Raw genomic sequence first — 24717 nt, 5'->3', positions numbered from 1 at the left:
TAAAAAAGGATACTTTTTCATTGTAAAACTACATTCAAAATGATGTGAGAAAGCAAAAAAAATTAAAATCGCCAATAATCTCATTTCCCGGAGATCACATTTAACATTTGGGGGGATATTCATCTAGTCTAATCCTAACATGCCTGTCTTTTCAGAAATCCCCCTCCTATAAAGGTTCTTCAACGCCCATGCATCTTACTTCCTCTTGTTGTGTTCTTGTGTAAAGGGAATGTATTTTCGCCATGTCAAATACACAAAGTGGTTCATGTACCACATCGTTGTCTCTCTTCATTATTAGTCAGAGGCCCTCGAACTTGTTCAGGTGGTAGACAATTGGACATTATGCTGGTCCTTGTAGAATACAATGACGTACTTATATAGTTCTTCATTTTCGGAACAGGGGGCAATTTTATTAACTGAGGAAAAGTTATTTTCACTTGCTTAGAAATGTGAAGTTCAATTTTCATACTGCAAAAGAGATTAAACCACAAACACAGGCACACATGTCCACCCTAAGAACAAGTTGTCATACAAACCCAAATTAGCTGCCTCACGTTGTCTTTGTTAACGAGTATTTGTTTGCTTCTTGTTCGGTCATCCAGAAATGCTCTTTAGCAGGAATAGATGGAACCCGATTGCAGTGACTTCTTTCCATTTTTGAAAATTGGGATGACATTTGCCCATCTCCAGTGTTAACAAATTTCCTCAAAGCCCACTGACAGCTGGGTAGGACGGTGTTGTGCAAGTTGTCTCATTTCCCTGGAATATAATTGGTCTGGGGCCAGAGATTTTAGCTCATTTAGAGCAGCAAGGTGCTCTTTTAAAATTCCCTCACCTATTTTGGGCTTCATTTCCCTCGTACAGTTATGCCTTTTCCAGTCTGAAGAACATTCTCCTTGACAGAGCAGACAAGTAGAGGAGCCGAGCAGTTCCACTTTCTGTGTCCTCTCTATTCCTACCCTTTTCCCTTCTGCCCCAGTCAGTTGAACCTGTTTCTTTCTGGTTCTTCTTTCTCTAAATGGAAGTGAAAAGGCCCTGAATGTTGTTTTTAACGTTATCACAAATCTCAATTAGTTTCGAGCTCAGCTTTTCCTCACTGTTTAAACAGTTCTATATTGTTCTTTGTAATAATATCTGCCCTCGATTATATGTCCCTTATTTCATCCCATGTTCATGCACTTTTAGAATCTGAGCTTGTTTGAGGATCCCCTGTGTAGTGGCACGCATCTTGTTCACCACCACCCTTTAAAAAATACTCATTGGGATCACTTACTATTACGTTGTCAAAATCTTATTCTTGAGAGCCTCACAGGCTACTTGCGCCATTTTCTCTTCTAAAACTTAAGATCATGGGATCGCTACATTTTTTCCCTTCTTAATCTAATAAACACACCACACCACACATACATACACACTTTACTGACAGACAGATGCTACTTTACTTGTCTTATAGATTGTCCAAATCAATAATTGTGTACGGAGATCAAAAGGTAAATAGTATGGGCCAGCCCTGATGGCCTAGTGGTTAAGTTCAGTGTGTTCTGCTTCAGTGGACTGGGCGTGGACTGACACAGTGGTGTTAGCAGCCATGCTGTGCTGGTGGCCCACATACTAAAAAATAGAGGAAGATTGGCATGGATATTAGCTCAGAGTGAATCTTCCTCATCAAAAAAAAAAAAAGGTAAAGGTAAAGGTAAATAGTCTAATATCCCTGATGGTTCACTAAGTCTGTCTCCATATAATCTGATTAGTCTTCTGAACCCTTTTAAATTCTGTCTGCAAATGACTGAAGTTTGGCAATCAGCTTGTCTTAGTTGTTTTCTTGTATAAGAAACACCTACATATATTATGTTAAATGGGAGAGAAAGACTTTAAATTTGTTGGATATCTTTATTGTTAACATGGCTTAAGTAGCGTTTAAGCGAGGAGAGATAAGTACTTGAAAGCGATAGTAGTTGTTATTTCTTAACTGGAGTAAAATTTACGTAAGATGAAACATTTATTTGGGAGAAGAGGAATAGTTTATTCTTATATAAAATTGGAATCTATTAAATTTAGTTCATTATTTCAATCTGTCAAGATATTTTGTGTAATATTCAGATTCTGCCATGTAATTTGTTTTCCATGCTTTTTTGCTGTGTATGACTGTAGCAAGTATGTAAGGAAGTATAGAAAGGTGCCCCTAGACATCTGGGAGACACATAGATATTGTGTTCAATTTAAGTTTGTCAAGTGATTCTACTCATACAACCAACACCTCAATGAAAAACTAGAACATTCCCATCACCTCATACCACCTTCCAGTTAATTCCTACCCACTATAGGCACCTATTGTTCTGGTTTCTATTACCATAGATTAGCTTTGTCTGTTCTTGAATTCATGTAAATGGAATCGTGCAGTATGTACTATTTTGATCAACATAATATTTTTGAGATTCATCCATGTTGTGAGTATATCAGTAGTTCATTCCTTTTTATTGCTGGTTAATACTCCATTGTACAAATAGACCACGATTCGTTTGTCTATCTTATCGATGGATATTCAGGCTGCTTCAGTTTTGAGATATTATGAATAAAGATAGCATGAACATTTGTATACAAATCTTTCTGTCAGCATATGTTTTCATTTGGGGGCTTAGGGGTAAATACCTAGGAGTAGAGTGGCTGAGTCAAGTGTTTAACTTTATAAGATACTGCAAAACAGTTTTCTAAAGTGGTTGTGCCATTTTACACTCCTGTCAGTCATGGTGGAGAGCTCCGTTTGCTCTTTATCCTCACCAACATTTGATCTTAACAGTCCTTTTAACTTTTGCCGTTTCATGGGATATGAAGCGGTATCTTATTGTCGTTTTAATTTGTATCACTCTGATGACTAACAACATTAAACATCTTTTCCCGTATACATTGGCCATTCACGAACAGAGATCGTGTCTGTTCAAGATGGTACCCTTCTTAGTGGGGGAAAGTGATAGTATTTTGAGGTCACTTGTATAGCTTGGAAATTGGGAGTGACGGAGACATGTTCCTACTTTCTTTTCTCTTTATTTTCTCTGAGGACTGTTGCACTGCAGTGCTGCTCCTTGGGCAGCAGTGCATAGGCTTGGTGAAAGCACTGCTCCAAGGCCACCCTGTTACTAATATGAAGTGCTGAACATTTTTCTTTAAAAATTGGCACCTGAGCTAACATCTGTTGCCTATCTTCTTTTTTTTTCCGCTTCTTCTTCCCAAAGCCCCCCAGTCCATAGTTGTAGATTCTAGTTGTGAGTGTGTCTGGTTGTGCTATGTGGGACACCTCCTCAACATGGCTTGATGAGCAGTGCCATGTCCACGCCCAGCATCCAAACCGGCAAAACCCTGGGCCGCCGAAGCGGGGTGCGTGAACTTAACCACTCGGCCACGGGGCTGGCTCCTGAAGTGCTGAACATTTTAATTTTCTTGTACCAGCTCCTGAAGATAGTCTTTTCAGAGCCATCAGCACTAATTTATTGGTTAGATGCCTACTAGGTATTTAAGAATACAGAAATATAATTTAATCATGATTTTTACCTCGTATGCTATGCTCATTCATTTACTCATTTAGTCACCAAACTTCTACTGATTAACATGGTGGAAAATTCAAAGGTAAAGAAGACATTGCCCCTGCACTAAAGAAATTCATAAACTTCCAGTCAAAATAAGGATGTTTAATTGTATATAGACTATGAAAAACATCATTAAGTAGACACAATGTACCATAGGATTTTGTAGGATAGATAACTTTTAGTTTCAAATTTACTCCTAAGAGAGATAGTATTTGGTGTGTGTCCTCATTTATCCATTTAACAGGTGTATTTTGAAGCACTACCATGTAGTAGGCACTTTGCTTGGCACTAGAGTGAAAGAAACAGTGATGATTCCTGCCCTCCTGGAGTTCACAGTCTAGTGGATTGGAATGAAGGGATTACATCAGTAGAAATGAGGGAATTCATGGTGGAGGAGAGAGAATGGGCAAAGGTCTGGGGAATGGCCAAGGCATCACTGTAGGTTGTCCAGTTGTGCTGAAGCCTGGATGAAGAATTGGAGTGTCATTGTTGAGAAGCCTGGACAGGTTTCTTGAAGAAAGGTTGTGATGTTCTGAATGATACCTAAGCTATTTGGGGTTCATTAGGCAGGTACTGAGGCTTCAGTATCAATGTTTGAGCAGGAAATCCACTACCAGAACCATTCATCAGGAGAATTAATCTGGAAAGAATATGTAGGATGTTTTGGAATGATGAAGGTTGAGGGAAAACAGGAGGATGTATTACTAACATAGGTGAAGTGTGGTGAATAACCAGACTATGCGTAAAGCAATGATGATGGAATGAGCTGGGCAAGAGGTATAAGAGTTAAGATCGGTATGACTTGGAATGGGGAAAAGAAAGGGATAAATCCTACATGAACTACTGATATCCAACCTGGTAAATGGGAGAATACAGATATCATCCAAATAAATAGTGAGGTCAACGAAAGAAACCAGTTTCAGAATGATTTAATGTTGACTTGAAAATGTTTTCTTTGAGGTTTAAGTCAAATGGAAATGTGCTGAAATGCTAGGCAGTAGTTAAGAAGGAAACTTCACTAAAAAGAAAAAACTTAGACAACGTTAATATTTGATAATTGAATCTTTTCCTCTACACAAATTAGATTTATAAGGAAGTCAAAACCACTATGGTTTGTTTTCACTTTTTTGTTAAACTATCTCTGATCTTTTAGGGATTCACATAGATAATTCTGGAAGTTTTAGCAGAAGACTTGCTTAAGTCCTCTGGCTGTTTTATTCTTGGGTTCCTGTAGTTTGTATATAGTTCAATAAGGTACACATTGTTGACATTGTACAAATATGCTAATAATGGAGAGAATCTATTCTTGTGCCTGATTTGTCTGATTTCCGGAGGATATGCTCAGTGAACGAGAGATACACGATTGTTTTTTCTCATCTCCCCTTCTCATCTAATTCTGTGAAGGAGAGGAGCATTACCGTACAACAGATAATGAGTTGGAAAATAAGAAAGCTAACCTCAGAAATTAAGGCTTAAAAAAAAAGAGTAGTTTGTATTTAATGCCTGTGTAAGTTGGCGAGAGGGACATATAAGGCTTAGTGATGCCCAGCATGTGCTTAGAGGTGGATATTTTGTTGATGTCTTGAGGGTTCTGTAATCTAAGCTAAATGCTTAAAATCAATTAATGGACGTTAGACACAGAGATCTGTTTTTATCCCTCTTTATCTTATTTCTGGGCCTTTCCCTCCTCAAGAGCCTGAGAAACTAAACCTTACCTTGATAACTTATGGTAAGAGTTGAGACTTTGGTAAAACACAGTTATTTTTAATGTCTCTCTTTCATACTATGCTGTTATATATATTTCAAAATTTTACTTTTGAACCTTTGTCAAATGGGAAACCACTCAAGAGTACTGTAATATCTTGCCCAGTCTTCTGCTGCATTGGTCAATGAATATTTCTTGAGCAGTTATTAAGGAAAGCAGTGCCCAGCACTGTGCCTGGTAATATAAAGACTGGAAAAAACGTCCTCACGCACTTATAATCTGAATTGCCACAACCTCTATGTTTCTTTTCCTGACCGTTTCCCCAAACCCAGATACATAGACATATACGCACACAACCATACACACAATCACACAATTAATTGATCTGTCTTCACATAGCATCTCCATAGCTGCATTATAGCACAGCATTGTATATAGTTATTTGCTTGTATACTTTCCTTTATTAAATTGAGTATTGACGTGAAAATATAAGCTTATTTATCATTGTAAGGGTATCAAATACAGAGTAGTTACCTAGATATTTGTTAGAGTGAATTACATTGAAGAGAATACTTATCTGCATTGAACAATTTACCTACATACCTACAAATAGTCATTTACAGATTATGCCATAGCTAAAGCACATAGAATTACTTTGAGTATGGAAGAGAAGTAGTTTGTTAAGGGGCAGGTTTAATTCCTGATCTCTTAAGGAGCAACATGAACATATTTTTAAATCATCTTTGTCCACTGATTTTTAGCAGTAGGTGGGAGAACTTAGGATGGGTAGATACAAGCAGCTTCATGAGAATGATACTCTATTTTTTTCAAATGATATAGGGAATCATCCTGCATCTCAACTTTCTACCTTATGTGCATCATGAGATTGATCTCTTTGCCAGCAAATGAAAATAAAATGTAGCAGCCTAGAGAAACGCAAGGGTCAGTAATGCTAACATTACTCTTGTCATTGTCCTTTGTAGCAATTGTCCTACAAATATCCAAGCAGTCCCAAAATATGTTTGGCTTGTGAATGCTACCTTTGAAGTTACCCATAATGTTTTCATTGAAAATGCAGAATCCAACCGCATTCAGAGCCAAAGCCACATCATGAATCTTAGACTAAGCTCTGCCAATAATGATCTCAGGTATATTATTAATCCTAATTTTTCCTCTGAGGTTTAGGCCAGTATCTCCAAATGCCCACTTGATATCCTTTCCTTCACTCACTTCTCCAGCAAATGGCTAAACCCTGTCTATTTATCTCCCAAATATCACTTGGTTCCGTCTACTTCTATTTCTGCTACTACCTCTCCAATCCACACTACAATCTCCCCTCATCTTAAATACAGTGATATGTCCTACTTGGTCTACCTACATCCACTCCAGAGCTTCTCCAATCCATTCCTTCTACTGCAGGCAGTGATGACCAGCTACTAGCACAGTGCCTGGCCAATAGGAGGCGCTCAATAAATAGCTGTTTAGTCAATGAATGATTCACTGAGTGAAAATATTTGGTAAGCATGGCAAGTGCCAGTAGGGAACTACAACTTTTCAGAGCCAGTGAGATTAGACCTTTTAATCAAACTTTTCCAGTCCTTAATCCATTTACACATCATCTTGCTTTTAAAAAATGATATTGTTGCTTTCTCCATACACTCACTGCATCTTTTCTATCCACCAAGTTGACTTTTGAACAAATATTTGTGTGGCTCCAAATTGATAACACCTATAGAAAAAAGAACAAGAAATTTAAAAATGATGTATGTCTTCTTTCAATTATTCTGTCTTAAGAGCCGATGTTTTTTGTTTGTGTGCAATATGTTCCATGGTTAAATATTCCACACATTTTCAAAACCATCCTAATAATTACCTAGAAAGGATTTTCTGTCTGAAGTTGTGTGTTCTATTATCAGGATCACTTAATAAGAGAGCAAGGATGGTCATGGACAAGAGTCTCCTTTTGATCAGAGAAAAATCAATTTGTTTTCTTAACAAATCTAAGTAAATGGAGAGAAAAACAGCTCTTAAATGTTCCCAAGTAGCTCTCCTGAAGTTCTAATGAAAGATTTAGAAGCCAAGGAGGATTGAATAAATCTGTGAACCTAGAGAGGCCTAACATTGATTTTAACAAAGTAAAACCTATTAACTTTGCAAAGTTGTGTACTTTATAACAACAGTCTTCTTTAAAGCAAGAGCCACTAATTTAAATGCCTTCAGAGAGCGGTAGAATGTACGCATGCCACACCTGAAGGCATTTGAATTATTAAAATTCTAATGCCAAAATATGTCTGAAGAAAGATTTAACTTGCCGCCTTCAGTTTCAGATCCCCAAGGGCAGAGATTTAACATACATACTTTTTTTTTTCCTTTGGAATCTCTGCTTGAAATTGAGGAATACATGTTTTTGGGTTTTTTTGCCCAATTTCTTGGGAAAGAAAGAAAAAAAGCCTGAGATAACCTTAGAAAGCATGTAGTACTTTAAGCACTTTATGATGAATCCATTTGGTACCCACGTTAATAGCAGCAATAATAGCAAATGTATATATCACTGATGTGGATGAGATAAACACATCCAAAGGAAATTTCATTGTAATTTGATATTAGGTAAATGTCCCATTAAAATAAATCGCTACTGTACATAATTTTCCTTTAGTTCATTGGCAGGATGTTTGCTTTGGAAAGAAGCAGTCTAATTCTAGTTTTAGGAGGAATTCTCATTATTCTTTTATAGCAACTCTTATCAGAAGCAGATGGGGAATTGTACCAATGAGCATATGTACTAGTAAACCACACAAGAAAAAGAGGGTATTAGAGGAAATCTTATAAGACCACCCTGCCACCTCCAATTCCTATAACAAACCAACAAAAACATGCATATGGTTTCCGCATTATTATCAGTGGGACACAACAAATGTTTTCTGAAATACAAATAAAATGAGACCAGGAGAAAGAATAGGCTAAAAAAGTGCATTTTGGTTTTGATTGATCATTTGTGAAAGCTGTTCCTCTTTGATTTGGTTTAGTTTGCACATTACTAATGAAAGATCTGTAGGTCCTTAGATGAAAGTTGAATCTGAGATACAGTTCAAATTTGGAGGCATATTTTATGGTCAAAAGAAGAAAAAATTCCTTCAGTATTACTTAATCCTCAGCTGTAAAGTCTAATACAGACATGAATACTACCAATGAATGACACTACATAGAAACACTTTATGAATACCTATATAGAGGAGGGGCACCTCGCTCTCCTTGGGCGCTTAAACGACCCAGCAGAAGAGGGAACATTTAAGCCAAGCGTTATAGATGAGTAATGAGTTTGACTTGCAAAACTTAGCAGGACAGTCAAGGAAGTAGAAAGCCATTCAGTTTCACTGGGGATTGGAGCTAAATTGAAAGTGGGGAGCATCAGGAGAGCGGGCTGAAAAGGCAGAGGGGAGAAGAAGCTGTAGCGGGCCTTTGGACCCCCCTGTTAGGCTAATGTTTGGGCTTTCTCTTATAGTTAATAGTTAATCTACCTGGCATCATTCTTGATCTCCTCATTCCGGGGTCTTGACCTTGGCTTTGATTCTTGCCTCCTACAACTTTCATTTTTTTACTCAAAAATTGCCGTTTCTCTAAGTCATTTTCACTTTTTTCAGTCCTTCCTGTGTTTCATGTACTATTTTTCCACTCTTGCCTCTTTCTCCCTCTTTTGAACTCCTGGCTTTCCCAAATTTCAGCCACCTTTCAATCATTCTCGCTATCCTCATGAGGTGCCCTCACAGGATCACTAGGTCTTCCACCAGGACGGAATCACCTAGTCCACGAATGGGCTAAGCTGAATGTGTCCTGTTCCTCAGCCTGCTGTATGCCTTGGGTATTTGTCCATTCATATTGCTTCCTAACAAAAATTCATCATCTGATAAAAGTTGAAAGATACTTTCTGAAGCGTATTAAAACCTCTGAAGACAGTGGTGACTATATAGTCTAAGAATTAACATGAGAGACAAACTTGTTTAATTTAATCTTTGAGAAAAGGACTGGAAACTATTTTCAGACTTTTACTTGAATTCTAGGGACCGACAAAGAAACAATTGGAATGATCTTAAGCAGGACAGAAAGAGTAAAGTGATAGGTAAAAGATAATGCATCATATTTTTATGAAATTGCACCATAAAATTCCATCTGGCAGTTTCACATGTCTCTATTGGGTTTATATTATTATATATTTTCACTTGACCAATGAGTAAACTGAGTCAATGATTAAACTGTCTCAAATCCTTAACAAAGTTACAAGTAAATCACAGAACTGGATTCTTGACACATCTACTTGTTCATAGAAGGTTTGTTTTTCTCTCTTCTGTTCCCCTCAGTCTTTATCTCTTCTCCCAATCACTTTTTTCCAAATCAGCCTAATTAGTGATATTTTGCCAGTTCTTTATTTCCTACATAGCTTATCCAATTTGTCATTGTACAATTTCCCATAACTGCTTCTTAACTTATTCTTTTTCATTTGTCACATTTTATTTTCCACTTACTGTTTTCATGGAGTTTTGGAAAGTTTTGCAAGTACACATTTTTAATTCATGCAATGATTTCATATAAAATGTACTTGTTCTTTTTCTCGTATTCTTCCCTCTATAAAAATGTTGCAGTTCCTTCCTTGCCTTAATTCCTCTTCCCACCAGTTTGACCAGACTTGAAGGACTTAGATATAAGTGTCATTTTCTATAATTTAGGAACATTTCTCAATTTAAAATCATACAAGAGGTTAAGAATAATGCAGTAACTAAAACATTCCCCTCCTGCTCGCTTGCCGCCTCCACGTCTCTCTTGACTACCCTTGCTTTAATAGTGTATCTGTTTTGTACACCTTTGTCCCCTTACCCCCAGAGATTCTGATTCACTTGGCTTATGGTGGAATTCTGGCTTTTTTATTTTGAAAAAGCTCCCTAGGGAGAGTCTGATATGCCATCCTTACTAAGAATGATGCTTTAATATGGGAATCAAAACACAATAAGCTTTCTATGATGAATAATCCAATAGATTTAATTATGATTTTCTTTGTATCCAAAACTAAGACTCAAGGTTAGTTGCCAGAGAAATAGATAAGGATGCCTATGACAACAGAACATTAATGTGATATCAGAGCTTGAAAATTTTACTAGTAGTGAATAATTTAGTACTTAAAATATTTAGAAGCTATAGAATTAAAATGAATTTGTTTTTCACTAAGTGAATAAAGTTGATTGAGGTTTTACATTTAATTTTGTAAATCAAATTTTGTCTTCTTTGAGCTCAGAAGCTAACTGTAAAACACCATGTACCAATTTTTGCTTCCTATTTTGAGCCATTATTTTGCTGTCTTATGCTTTATTACTGAAAATTCTTCATGGGTAGATCCTACATAGTAAATACTTCTTGGGATTCCAAATCTTCTCACACAAATGCAGTAGACTGTTTAACGAGCTCTTCTTTCACAAAATTAAAAAATTTGAAGGCCCTGATTTAGGACTCTATAAAAATCAGATTTAGATTTAACAATTTTAAATTATTGCTTCATTCTTAACTATTCAATTCTGTCTCTTATCTGGGAAATAGAAATAATAAAACCCTTGTTGATTCTACAATTGGGTTGCGCACATCACTGCAGCCAGCAGCCATGAGGTAGAAGGGCCAAGATCAAGAAAAACAAAGCAAAGGGGCTGAGATAGAAATTCTGAAGCAGCTTTAGTTTATAGCATTATAAACCAGCAACAAGAATTCCTTGATGACTTAACAAAGATTTACAAGACATTTACTCTATCATCTTACTACTCAATGCATTGTCCCTGGACCAGCCGTAGCAGCATCCTCTTGAAGCTTGTCCCGTCCACAGCCCTACTGAATCAGAATCGGCAGTTTAGCAAGATCTCTGGGAGATTCTTATGCATGTTAAACTTTGAGATGCACTGCTATAGCACACATCTAATAGGTGCTCCATGCATTTTTAAAAAGTATTGCTAATAGCTGTGGGTATTGGATAACATTGGGGATACAAATTAGAGTCATAATCTTTCTCCTCTAACTGCTTCCCTGACTTCTGTATTTTAGACAAAGATTTCCCCATTTCGGTAGTCGTTCGTGATTGCATGATCCAGCTAGTTCCCAAAACTGTTGTTCTGCCTTAACAGTTCACGTCACCTCTAGTCTTTCCTTTCTGATGCATTGTCAAAACTCTACTTTTAGCCCCAATACCTATCTCCCAGACTCCTGTCCTAGCTGTTTTACCTGTGTCCTTGCCTTACATTAGCCTAAACTCTGCCTGAGAATTATCCAGAAGTATAGCTCTAGCTCTGACACTCCTGTACTTAAAACTCAAGTCATTTTCTGTTGCTTTCCAATGAATTGCAAACTCTTTAGTCAAAAGCAAAGTCCTCTCTGCCCAGGGCCAGTGTACACCCAGGATGGCACCTCTCCCTAAACTCCCACTCTCCTACAGTGACCTAGAGCTCCAAAGGATCCTCCTGATCACATCATGGAAATTGCCATAGGCCTTGCCTTCTGCCATCCCCTCAGCCCCCTGACCCTCCATGTGCCTGCGGCCTACCCACTCTTTAAATTCCAAATTCTCCCCAAAGGTCTCTCTTGTTTATCCTTCCACTAGTGGAGATCACCCCTCTTCTGATCTATCATATTTTGAGCACCTTGCTTTCTCTATTCTACTGTATGCAGCATAATAAATTATCCTTTGCAACTGTGTCTAGTCTCCTCAAGAGATTATACACTGCCTAAAACCTAGAAAATTGTACTTAGTTCTTTGAATACTCTAGGAGGCCCAATAATAAGTGTTAATACTGATGATACCAAGGCAATGAGGAGACTGAACTCCTCCCCTCCTCGCTTCCTCTTCTCTTCCTCCACTTCCTTTATTTATAGATTCAGGCATTCACTCAACAGCTACTTACTGAAGCCTCTCATGCACTAGATATTAATACTAAGCATTAGGGACAAAATATGAATAGGACACTGTCTTTGACCTTAAGGAATTTGTGGTATAATAGCAATATAGACACAGTTTGTTATGAATGGGTGTACCAGTTACTAAGCAGTGACTGTCACAAGTAACACTGATCTGACTGGGTAGTAAAGAGTGAGATGTAAGTAATGGAGCAAAATCAACTAGTTGCAAGGAAATATCACATGTTTATTAGAGCACATCTCATGCACATTTAAGAGAATAGTATGGTCGGGAAAGCTTATGAATATTCAATAACTGTGCATAGTTTTATAGTCATTGTGAAGTACTGTGACCATGGAATAATGGCCTTGTTATCATTTTTGCTGCTTTATTGAATCTTTTAACTGCTTAAGTTATACTACCAAAAATTCTAGTATCCAAAATAATATGTGAAATTAGTTTAAAAAAAAATAGGAGTTTATGTGGAATGAGAGTCTAAAGGACGTTTGACCCAGTCTCAGAAGACATGCATTCATTCATTTATTTGGCAAGCATGTACTGGGGTTTACTATGTACTTGGTATTGGATCAGTGAATAGGGGAATATGAGAATATTAGATAATTAGAATCATATCTATCAGGAAAGTGTTCCGCATACTGACTTTATCCCATCAGTATGTAAGGATTTGTAAGTACTTTAGATATAATACAGTAGCTATCTTAAGTTCTCATATTATTTCATTGTCTAAACTTCAGATTTAGTAATGGGTTATTTTAATTGCCTTAAGAATTGTAGATTATCTTTTTTAAAAAAACAGTGCCATTTTTATTTAATAGTAAAAAATATTTTTGTTTTTATGCATATTTGGTTGTAATAGTCTCTTTTTTTGATGGAACTATTTTTCTGACACTCTGCTCTTAAAATTTCATTCAGGATAAAAAGTAGAAGTATTTAAGCTTGACACCATCAATGACTCATAAAAATGTTCTGATGGCTATAGATTATTTTTAAATTTATTGCTGCACCTTAGGGATTTCTTGATAGGCTGCCTCTGAAAGCAATTAATTCTCAGTTTTATGTGGTTTTATAATGCAAAATACATTGATGGAAACAGAATTTGAAATAAATTTCCTTCTAATATAGTAATGAATTTTTCTTTAAATATCTCTAGAGGTTTTTTTTTTTAAAATACTGTGGCTAAACTGCGTTTGTTCTTTTTCACCTCTCATATCGACAGTCACTAAGAAGTCCAAATACTTTTTTCAGGTTTTAAATTTTACAACACTTCATAGACTGTTAAACATGGAACATCCTTGTGGGTACAAGAAATCGGATTTGCTCTTGAGAAGGTTTCCGACTAATTGATTTGTAGGACATTATAACATCCCCTAGCTGACAAGCTTTACAAATATAAAAACTGGAGCTGAACTGAGAGGACGCTTTTTTACCGACACATAAAAGGTGTCTTTCTATCTTAGATCCTTTGGATATAGGCATGTCAGTTTCATAGAGAAACTTTCGCATGGAGCTTTTGTATTTCTTTCTCTCCCAGTAGAACTGCATGTGGTAGCACATTGTTTAATCTTTCCTCAAATAAAAGGACATGGGGCTTCATTTTCGTTTTGCCTTTTTTGATATCTTACAGGAACTCCAGGATGGCATTGGGCAGCGGCAAACTGTTGTCAGAGTATTGAATGCAACTGGGGAAGAAATAATTCAACAGTCCTCAAAAACAGATGCCAGTATTCTACAAGAAAAATTGGGAAGCCTGAATCTGCGGTGGCAGGAGGTCTGCAAACAGCTGGCAGAAAGAAAAAAGAGGTAGAGTGACAGATAAAATAGGAATTCTAAAATTTTAGCAGAGCTGTTTAGCTGTCCTTAAGAAGAGATTTTTGTTGAAGACCGTAACCAGGGTGGAAGCACTAACATTAAGGAGACCATCAACAGTTAATCAATAGCAACAATGAACTTTCTCTTTCTCGTATAGTAAACCATGTAGCTTATGCTAGTTAAATAGGCAGTGTTTTCTATTTTAAATTTTCAAGTTTGTTTTAAAAATCACACAATTGTTTAAATATGAATGTCTTCAGTTTATTCCAACTTGAACAAGCTGAGTCTCAATTACTTTTTAAAGAAGATGAGAAAAGGTAGTTAGAAATGATGATTTTGTAAGAAAGACTACTCTTTGGCTAGATTTTTTAACAGCTGCAAATGTGACTATGATGCTGAAAAAACATGGTAGTAATATTTACCTTTTAGTTCTGATACATTTGTTAGTACATTCTTGAAGAGGAAGTTGGGCCAAAAATGTTCATCTCTTAAGGGGAAAACAAAACCTCAAAAAGGTTATTGTTGAATTCAATCATCATTTAACTTTCTCTTGGAATGTATTGAAAGCACAGAAAGGCAAATGTATGCGGCTGCAGTTGGAAGGCATGGATATTTTTGTAAATGGGATTTTGTATTATGCTTCCAGTTGTTGATGCTAATGTTTCCTGTTTCATAAGGGACAACTTGGCCTTTATTTACCAAAGGATACTATTGTTATGAACAATGAAAACTCAGTTCTATTGCCAAGTTCTTGCCCCCTACCTATCATCTACGTGATAGGTGGGTTTTAATATTCAGAAAGCTAGAACAACTCATTGCTGAACGTCTTTGGTAAGGGTGTATTAGTAAGGTTTTGGAATTATGTCCCTTGTCTTTGCCTACCTCTTCTTGCCACCTTGCTCATGTTGTGTTATTCAGAAAGTAGATACAATTCACATTCCTGTACAAAATGGATGCACTAGTTGACCTACACATACACACACAAATGTTGCTCAAGTTAAAAAATAAGAGCATCCCATAAAAACATTTTTATTTTAAATCTTAGTTTAGAAAATATTGTAATTTATATAGGTAACATAACTTTAACTTTGTAGTTCAAGTGCTTTCTTAGGAAAGTCATAACTTTTTTCTTAAATTGAAATCCTTGTAATAAAAACACAACTAGCCCGTATTTTAAATAACTGATAAGTTTACACTATGAACAGGTTTAAACCTGTATGTCATTTCTGAACTATACTCAATCTAGTCAAAAGTAAGATGTTAAGAAATGAGAAGATTAAGGAAAATTGAATAGCATGCCATAAAAATAAATATCTTGAATTCATAAGGTGGTTTAAGTTGATTGGAGGATTATTTTTTATTATATATACAGTATTGTTTCTTATATTTAAATATCTTACTTGTATATTTGAATAGAGCACATTAATATTTTTTCTGATAATTCTTTTTCACCTGGATTCTTAAACTCTTGTTATTTCTTATTGACTTCTACGTGCGAATTAGAACTTCTAAATAAAGATGGGCAATATGCCTATTTCACCAAATAAGCTCTAAAATTTTAGATCCTTCTAAGATTATAAGAAAGTGCAATATGCTGACTCTGTTGTGAAATATCAGAAAAATTGTAGGTTAATTACAGCTAGGGATTTGGCTGTAATTGGTTAGAAAAATTTCTCCCATTTAAACATTTTGACCTACATTAAATATTGCACTTTTGTGCTTTAAAAAGTCAAAATCAGCTTCCCTCAGGGTTTTTTTTAACTCAGCTTTTAAAGTTGTCTACTTGCTGCTACATTTCAAAAATAAATGTTAGCATATTTAAATTTCCACTGAGTTCAGTTTTGCGGCACACTTCCTCAGAATTTTTCTGTCATTTGAATTTTATGTAATGAAAAAAATAATAAAAGATAAGTGCCGTTTCTACCAATACAGTTGCAGCTATTTCCAAACATCCAGTAGCAAATAAAGTAAAAATGTATAAAATAATATTTTATAAAGAATATTAACCCAACAATTGTGGGAGGGCTGTAATCCTGAAATTATTAGTAATCAATGACATGCTTTCAGTGCAACTCAAGCGAAAGTCAGGGGGAAATAGAAGTTATTTATTGCACAGGTGAAAAATAAGATGACTACTTAAGTTGACAACATTGTTCTTAGTTTGCAGTAGCTTTAAATACAGCTGTTGGAAATATTTAATGTTTCTTACTCCACATACACATGTGAAATAAAGCACATAATTTAGGCAAAAAAGTCTACAAGCTACTTGGAGCCTTATAGCTACATAATTTTAAAAGTTTCTCTTTGAAAATGCAAGACAGCAGAAATATGAGAAGAAAGTTCTGAGAAAAATTCAAATTGCACTGGACATCCATTAAGGTTAGTCTATACTGGAAGTGAATGAAGTATAAAATATAGTCAATTCGCTGTGTAGTTTAAGATAGAAAACTCACTGTTGCCTCAATTATGTAGCAGAAGAACTGGATAGCATCTATAGGTTTAAGCATGATAGTCATGAGCGTAATGATGGTTTAGCCACCAAAATGGTCTTTATAAAGGAGGAAGATGCGAATGAAAGCCTCTCAACCATAAAGGGAAGTTGCAAGTTAAAATAAAGCAAGCCTGTGTATGTTCATATCTCATCAGAGTTGTTACAGATTTCTCATAATATCGTTCATGTTTATCACGACTTCAAAACTGCAGTGGTTACTAGATCTGCCACAAGATCTTATTAATGTGTTAATAATAAACAAGCACGTGTATTCCTATATCGCAAATTTGTTTTTCTAATAGTTTTATAACTGCATTTCAATACAATTGGCTTCCTTTGAAGTTCTATGTATTTTATATTCTGGACTTAAAAACATCATTCTGAGAAGGAATCCCAGGGTTCACCAGATTGGCAAGGAGGTCCATGGCGTAAAAAATGATTTTAATTATTTCTAACCAGCTGTTTGTTTATCTGCCCAGACCTCATTCTCATGTGCTGTGGTTTTAGTCCTCTCAACGGTGTGGTCAGTGTCCTCATACACTCGTTTCTTCCCCGGAGTGTTTCAGGAGATGTACCAGGCAAGAGAATGTGGGTAGGCAGGCGTTTTAACAGTGGATGCTTGACAACGTAAGAAAAGGCCTTTTACTTAGAATAATATCAGTTGACAAAAGATTGAATGGAAGAGGGAAGCAAGGTGATGGGAAGTAGAATCTCTAAATTGAGGAATCTCTGAATCATAACCCATAGCAATAAAAAATGATCTCAAGAGATTATCTTTCCTCTTCCCTTTAGACAATGTGATGTTGCTTCTCTCATTTCACTGATAAGGCAATTATCGTACTAACATATAGTGAAGAATAACGTTTTTAATTTAAATGGTACCTGATTAAAAATATTGGTTGAAATTATTCTTTTCCTAACTTTTTTTTAGTGAAGAATTTCAAACATGTAGAAAAGTTGAAAAAAGTACCATAATGGATACCCATATACCCTTCTCTCCTCCTAAATTCCTAGATTCTAAGTTAAAATTCTGCCATATATGCTTTTTCTTTCTCCCTCTCTCTACTTCCCCCATATCTGCCTTTCTCTAACAGGGAATAATACACGGACACACACACAAACTTTTTTGTTGTTTTAACATTTGCAAATAAATTATAAACACCCTTATACTTCACCCCTAAATGCTTCAGCATGCATCTCCTTAGCATAATGGCACACCATAGGTAACTATGCTTATTTATCATATTCAAGAAAATTAAAAATAGTACCATATTATTATTTAACATCCAGCCCATATCCAAATTTCCTCAGTGGTTCAAAAATTCTTTTATATCATTTTGAGTTTTTTTGTACCAACTTCCCATCATGTTTCATGCATTGCATCTGATATTGTAAAGGAGGAAAAGAAAACTTTTTCCCTATCCTCTTAGGTTTAGTGTCTGGAGCCTGCAGGTTAAACTGACAAAAGACACATTAATAGGAGAAAATGCATACAAATTTTATTTGATATTAATATTTTTATGTGGCACTAGGGGCTTCATAGAAAAGAAGTGAAAACCCCAAAGAAGTGGTAGATCTAAGAGCTTGTATACCATTTTAACAAAGAGCAATAAATTGTAGGACATGGCACTGCTTGGTAAAAGCCATGCTTGTGGTAGGCGTCCCGTGTATAAAATAGAGGAAGATGGGCATGGATGTTAGCTCAGGGCCAATCTTCCTCAGCAAAAAGAGGAGGATTGGCAGTAGTTAGCCCAGGGCTAATCTTCCTCAAAAAAAAAAAAAAGTGCAGTAGAACATCCTCAAAAAAAAAATCTCCCCTTTCTAGATTTGTCTTTTTTCCTTCAAGTTGTCATTCAACTCATTCTCTATTCTCTGTATTTCTTGAAAAGTGGAAGCTGAGTGTAGATAAGACTTGAAAAGATGTATGTCAAATGTTTGGGGCAAGAATACTTCATATAAGATGCTGTGTACTTTTAATCACATCAGGAGATGAATAACATGAGGTAGTCCCACTCTAAATGCTGCTAAGTTTGATTAGTCAATTAAGGTGGTGACCATCAAATCTTGAATTATAAAGCAACATTGGTTTTCTTTGAAATTAGTAAGTCATCTAATGGCTTTAATATCCATTGATGATCCTTCACTAACTCAATTATTACAATGGAGTTGCAAAATGGTGATTTTCCTAGCTCTGACATGATCCCACGTTTCTTCCATTAAAAATAAGAAAAAAATTTATATTCTCTCTTTGATGTCGATATGAACTTATGGATCCTTATTTATTCAATATACTATAATGGATTACAGTTATTATTCTTGTTGATATTCACCTTTACCAAAACTGGCCAGTGGGAGCTCATTCAAGCTTCCTGCTGAAATGTCCCAGGCTCACCTTATACTTTCCCTGCCCCAGGTTTGGAATCAACCATTTCTCCAATGGCCTCTGGTTTCTTTTAGTGGGAAATAGTATATAGAAACTGAGATCTGGGCAGTAAACCCTTCTGAAAGGAATACTGGCACCTTTCTGGCAAGCAGTCCTAGGGGAGAAAATATTTTCATATTACTTTCACAAGGGCACAAAACTCCTTTTCAGAATACATCAAAGTTCAGAGTAAGGCTAGGCATATTAAAAAGCGCTTATTGTGTAAGACTTCATGTAACTGGTAATTTATTTATTTCACTGCCTCTACTTCTGAATTTTTAAACCAAAGTTTACCTGTATATAATCTATGCTAGTTTGCCAAGCAAATTAATGGTGTAAATAAGCTAATGGGAGACATTCCTAAATGTACTTAAGGGAAGAAATTGTTTTTTAAAGACCTTAGCTCATTGTTTGCATGCAAATGGATGCTGTTAATTAGAAATGAGCCTTCTCTAATTCATTAAAGTAGGCCTAGGAGGACCTCTTCTTGAAAATCTCCATTAGCAATTCATATTACTGTATGCACTCTTTGTAAGACAACTGTTTTCTCTTAAGTCTTCTTTAATATTGGCTTCTCCCTAATTCAGACTCCCCTAACGAAATAGCCTTCAGTATAGCACCTTATTTCCTCCAAAGTGCAAATCAAAAATTGTAATATGACTCAAAAGTCTCTTCACAGTGTGTGCCATTTTTTAAATATACTCAGCATATCCGTGTAAACCAGTGCTAAAAGCCTTCTCACACATTCACACTCTGCCCCCAGGATCTCTCCAACCCTAATTCCAGGCTGCTTGCTCTATGCTTGAACATCCCTGGTTTCTCGTCACCAGTTTTGACCCTGACTCCCTCTTCATTCAGCCGAGAGAGTTTGTAAAGTGAGTACCCACAGGCTGAACCCAGCTTGGAAAGCATGCAGTGTTTTCACATAGGCACTGTTTTGAAATATTGCCAACATTTAAAAATGGAGGGGCTTCATATTTTTTTAAAAAAATACAGATTTCTGTCTCCTTTTCAAAACTTAGATCTGGCTACTGGGCTCTCATTTCCACATTCTCTCAAGGTACCATCAGATGAACTGAGTAACAGATGTTTCAGACTCTTGCTACTCAAAGTGTGGTCTCTGGACCAGCGCGCAGACATCACCTGGGGGTGGCTAAGAAATGAGGAATCTAGTAAATCATAGTCAGCATTTTAACAAGATTGCCAGGTGATTCATGTGCACATTAAAGTTTGAGAAGCGCTGGTTTGGGCAAGCAAGCTTGCTTTTCAGTTTGCCACACCTGTCCCACCTCATTCATTTATATTAATTGCTTTCCCATTGACATTTGACTTTATAATACTTCGCATAGACTCTTGTGTAATAATGATAGTGATGGTGACTGTACTTAATATTGCCAGGCGCACTTCCAAGTGCTTTACATAGCTCATATAATCTTCATAACAGCTCTATTCTCATTTCCATTTTTACAGAAGGGCAATTGGAGCACAGACTGCTGAAGGTCTTTGCCTAAGATCACATAACGAGCAAGCATCTGAACCAAGATGTAAACCCAAATAAGTCTGATTTTAGCATCCTTACTTTAGATCTAATGTTGTATTACTTGTATTAGCTTTGACCTTTAGTATTCTCTAGGATATACTTCCACTTTCTGCCCACTAACGTCTCACCAAGCCCATCCCCTTAGTTGGCCATGCTTAGTAGCAATGGAATAGGACATAGAATCTGTTCTGACCTCTCTCTCCAACCATGTCATCCATCGTTTCTGCTATTTCAGCTTGCGTCTCAAGCGTAAAATGACCTGAAGTTTTCTGTCCCTCAGCTTTTGCAAAAACCATTTACTTTGGGGGGTTGAATTGCCTTCTCACTTATTTTTTCTCAAAATGCTACCCATCTCCCAAAACCCGACTTAAATCTATTTCCTCAATGAATGTTACCTGCTCTTCTTAAGCAGAAGTAGTTTGTTCTCTTAAGTTTTTCTTGCTCCTTTTTATAACACATAATGTTTTATATATCTATCATGTATCATATGTTCTATTTTCCCCAGCAAGATTAAAAGCTTCATGAGGGCAAGGCAATATCTTATTCTCATTTCTATAACCCATAGTACTTAGCAGAAAATCTGTTACATTGTAGATGACAAAAAATATTTTCTTAATTTAAATAGTAAGAATTTTTATTCACATTAAACTAGGCATTTAGCTCTTTACACTTGACATTGTTACATAGGTTAAAAATAGATCAACAGAGCCAGAACTATTTTTTAAATGTTTTTTAATAGTATCACATTTCCATGAATACATTTTTAGTTTGGAAATTGGACTTGATCAATTCTAATTGTAAAAAATGGAAGAACGTGGGTTAATAATTCATATTTTAGGTGTTTTCAAGAATTTAATACTCTTAAGAGACAAACGACTTCAATTTCCTTAGATATTCACACCAAAAAGAAGCTCTTGGATTCAAACATTTTGTATATTTGCTTACCTCAGTCTTACTGTATCACAACTAACAAATTCTAGGTAAATTAAATAGGAAGTAGCCTTGAAATTAGGTATTTTATTCTCATCCAACCTACAACCACGAGATGTTCTCGATACAATTCATATCACCAAAGAGCTATTTTTAGATTGATGAGAGAGGATCATACAGATATTATTACCCACAGGTGTCTATGAAAACCTGGTCTCTTCCCATCTGTTGTCTGATGACTCTTGAAAAGCTTTCAAGGACATTCATAATTCTTCATCAAAAGACTATGAAAAATTAGCTTCATAGTTAATCTTTTTATGTCATATTTTATTCTTTGAAACTTGGCAAGTTCTAGTGAAATTGACTAACTGGAGCCAAACATGCTGTCACATTGGCTCGTACTGACAGTATCACTCTCTATAGATACAGAAGCGAATGCATTTTATTCATGGCCTTCCATGAACTTTTATAGGGCTGCGGAAGTAGGAGTTAGAGTTTGTTAGGGAGAGTGATCTCTGGGGTAGGCCTTGAAGGATGGCAGGAATCAAATGAGGAATAAATGGGCATGCCAGAGAGAAAAAGTGACATGAGAAAAATCAATAAAAACAAGAAAGAGGGGGCTGCGTTGAAGGACTACATGCAGTTCAGTATAGAGAATGTCTCCTGTATCTCCATTTAATTTGCTCATCTAATTATCCTAAGCTCTTCATTCTATATGTAAAACCACCTGCCCAATTCCTATTCCAGACTGAATGCTGGATATTAGTAACCTACAGATGTTTTTGAAAATTTTTCAAGTAGCCTCCTTGGAACCAGGTACCTTGCCTCCCATCATTTGAGAGTATGGTTTCCAAGAGTCAACCATGTGTTGTTCCCAACCTGTTCATGCAAGTTATTCTTGTTTTTGTAAGTTTCTTATTCAATTAAATATTACATAAACGAATATAATAGGCATGCACAGAGAAAGAGAATTGTGGTTTCTATAAAAACTAAATCGAATGCTTTGAAAGACTTGATAAAGGTGATTAGCAAAAAGAAAATGCTGTTTGATTAGATTTAGATAAGGCAACTATTTAAGACTGGGGGTAGACGTGGAAACCACAGAAATCTGAAAGGATTTTGCATTTAGATTCTTTCTAATATCTCTAAATCTTACTCTACATTAAGGAAACCAGAACTAAAAATCATAGATGATGAAATGTAGGAATGTTTTATGCAAGAAAGAATATGCTCAACTTCAGTCAGTGAACTATTACTCTAGGAAGAGTCTTATACCCCATACCAAATGAGTGATGAATTAATGACCACTTATATGTTCTAAGAGAAAATAAAATGTTTAAATATTTATAAATAACTTTATATAATCCCTCCAATTTAACAATATCTTCCCCAAAACTACCTATCTACTCATCCTATTCAAGTTTAATAAGAGAATTTCTCTTGTATGTCTAAAGGACAAAGAACGGTGTGGTGATAAATAGAGCAGTCAAGATGGACCAGGTCATGGAAGATTTTATATCTTAAAAAACTTTTTTCTCGAGTGGGATAGAAGGACAGTGGAAGATTTTTAGATACATTAGATTTGGAACCACATAAAACCCTCTGATAGTTGAGCTCAGGATGAAATGAAGAGAGTGAGACTGGCAGCAGGGTGACTTGAGTTAAGTAGTTTTGTAGTATTTCAGGTTAGGGATGATGAGTATCTCAGCAGAATAAAACTTGCAAAGATGTGACAGATTCAAGATACTCAATAGATGAAAGTAAAATAACTTGGATTTAATTGATTAGATGAGATGGTGGGGGGATGAAAGGACGATTCTAGGATGACCCCTTCCCCAGATTTCTGGCTTGTGGAACTGACTTAATGGAGTGCTGTTAGCTGGGATAGGAAATACAAGGGGGAGTACACAGATGGATAGACGAAAGCAAATCAGACACACAGAGATCAGCTTGGCATGTGATAGGTTTGAGGAGCCTGTGGGACATCTAAAACGAGATGGTCAGAAACATGCATGTGGATGTGTAAGTCTGAACATCAAGAGGAAGACAAGGCTGAAGACACCGAGCCATTTTTTTTCTCTATGGAGAGGTGGTAGCAATCCTCAGTTAACTAACTGCTTCTTAATGAGATCCTTTTCTCACATCATTTATTTACTAGCTGATAAACAAAATAGAGTTCCCAGAGTAGATAGGAACCAATAAGCACTGTCGTGGAGAAGGGGTTTGGGTGTCAGGAAGCCACTATGGTAGATGAGTGCCAGTGGTGACTAAAGAACTGAGGTCATATATGCAATCTCCGTGGGGCCACAGACTACCACCCTTAACTAGCACAAATCAGAAGAGTTGTTAAACAAAATACTGGGGAAAGGTCAGAAGAAGATGTCAATCACAACCCACAGGAAAATAAGCCCAAAGTTTCCATCCTACTTATTGCACATCAGAAATGTCCCCCATATATGTTTGGGATACCCTGGTAAGAGGATGTCTACAACATATTTAAAGCACGGATACAGTGCATCCATCCATCAATGAAATGCAAATGGTCAGTACAGAGGTAGCTAGAGAGCCTGTAACATGAGAAATAAGCACAAAGCAAAGCACGCCCCAGTAAGACTCCTCAATTGGGGTCCTGTAAATGCACTCTCCCTTTGAGATTATTGCTGTCTAAAATCTATCTGTTGTCATCCATCTTACTCAACAGTGGCTACACCTGGACCCTGTCATTTTCTTGAAACGGGCCAAATGGTATTTTGCATTCTTTTCATTATCCTTGTTGCTGAGGGAACTTGAATCGTCTACCTTCAAAGCCTGTCCTGTGAGACATATTTCATATTACAAGCAGTCATTTCCAATGTGTTTCTTATGTTAGAATTACAAACCATCATACTGCTAAAAAGCAACACAATATCCACAGGTCAATAGACCATCTTTGTGCACAAAGGAAAAGCCAAAGTCCTAAGATAAAAATGTGCTGATCAGTTTATTGATTCCTTCCCTGGGTTTAACGTAATTGAAGTATGCCTTAGGTGTGTGTGCTAGTCTATTCTCATGTTCCCTTTAACAAATCTCTTCTGTTTTACTAATTCTGGATTGTCAGAGTTTGGCCATTAATATAAATCTAAAATTATCATAATATGATTCTTCCCCACATAGGTTAATTTGGATTGAATTTTTTTCTCTTTTTCTCTACTATGATAAATATGTTTTTAAAAAACCTTTCTAAAATGGAAAACACCATACATGTGTGAGCTGCTAATCTAATGATTTTTTTACCTACTATTATAATGGTGAATGTA

At 36.2% G+C, this 24717-nt stretch overlaps 1 protein-coding gene across 11 annotated transcripts in view; it reads left to right on the top strand.

Annotated features, from left to right (window-relative positions):
- Nucleotides 1–24717, top strand: part of DMD (dystrophin) — a 2264041-nt gene that overhangs the window by 1476811 nt on the left and 762513 nt on the right. For all 11 annotated transcript variants that reach the window (XM_070604303.1, XM_070604310.1, XM_070604305.1 and 8 more), the window contains one exon: nucleotides 13854–14029. In XM_070604303.1, the coding sequence (XP_070460404.1) occupies nucleotides 13854–14029 (176 nt within the window). The remainder of the gene's footprint in view (nucleotides 1–13853; nucleotides 14030–24717) is intronic.

The sequence above is a fragment of the Equus przewalskii genome, chromosome X (genome assembly GCF_037783145.1).
Source record: "Equus przewalskii isolate Varuska chromosome X, EquPr2, whole genome shotgun sequence".
NCBI classification, from domain to species: domain Eukaryota; kingdom Metazoa; phylum Chordata; class Mammalia; order Perissodactyla; family Equidae; genus Equus; species Equus przewalskii.
The sequence above is the reverse complement of the archived record's forward strand: the minus strand, read 5'-3'. Positions and strand labels throughout refer to the sequence as shown.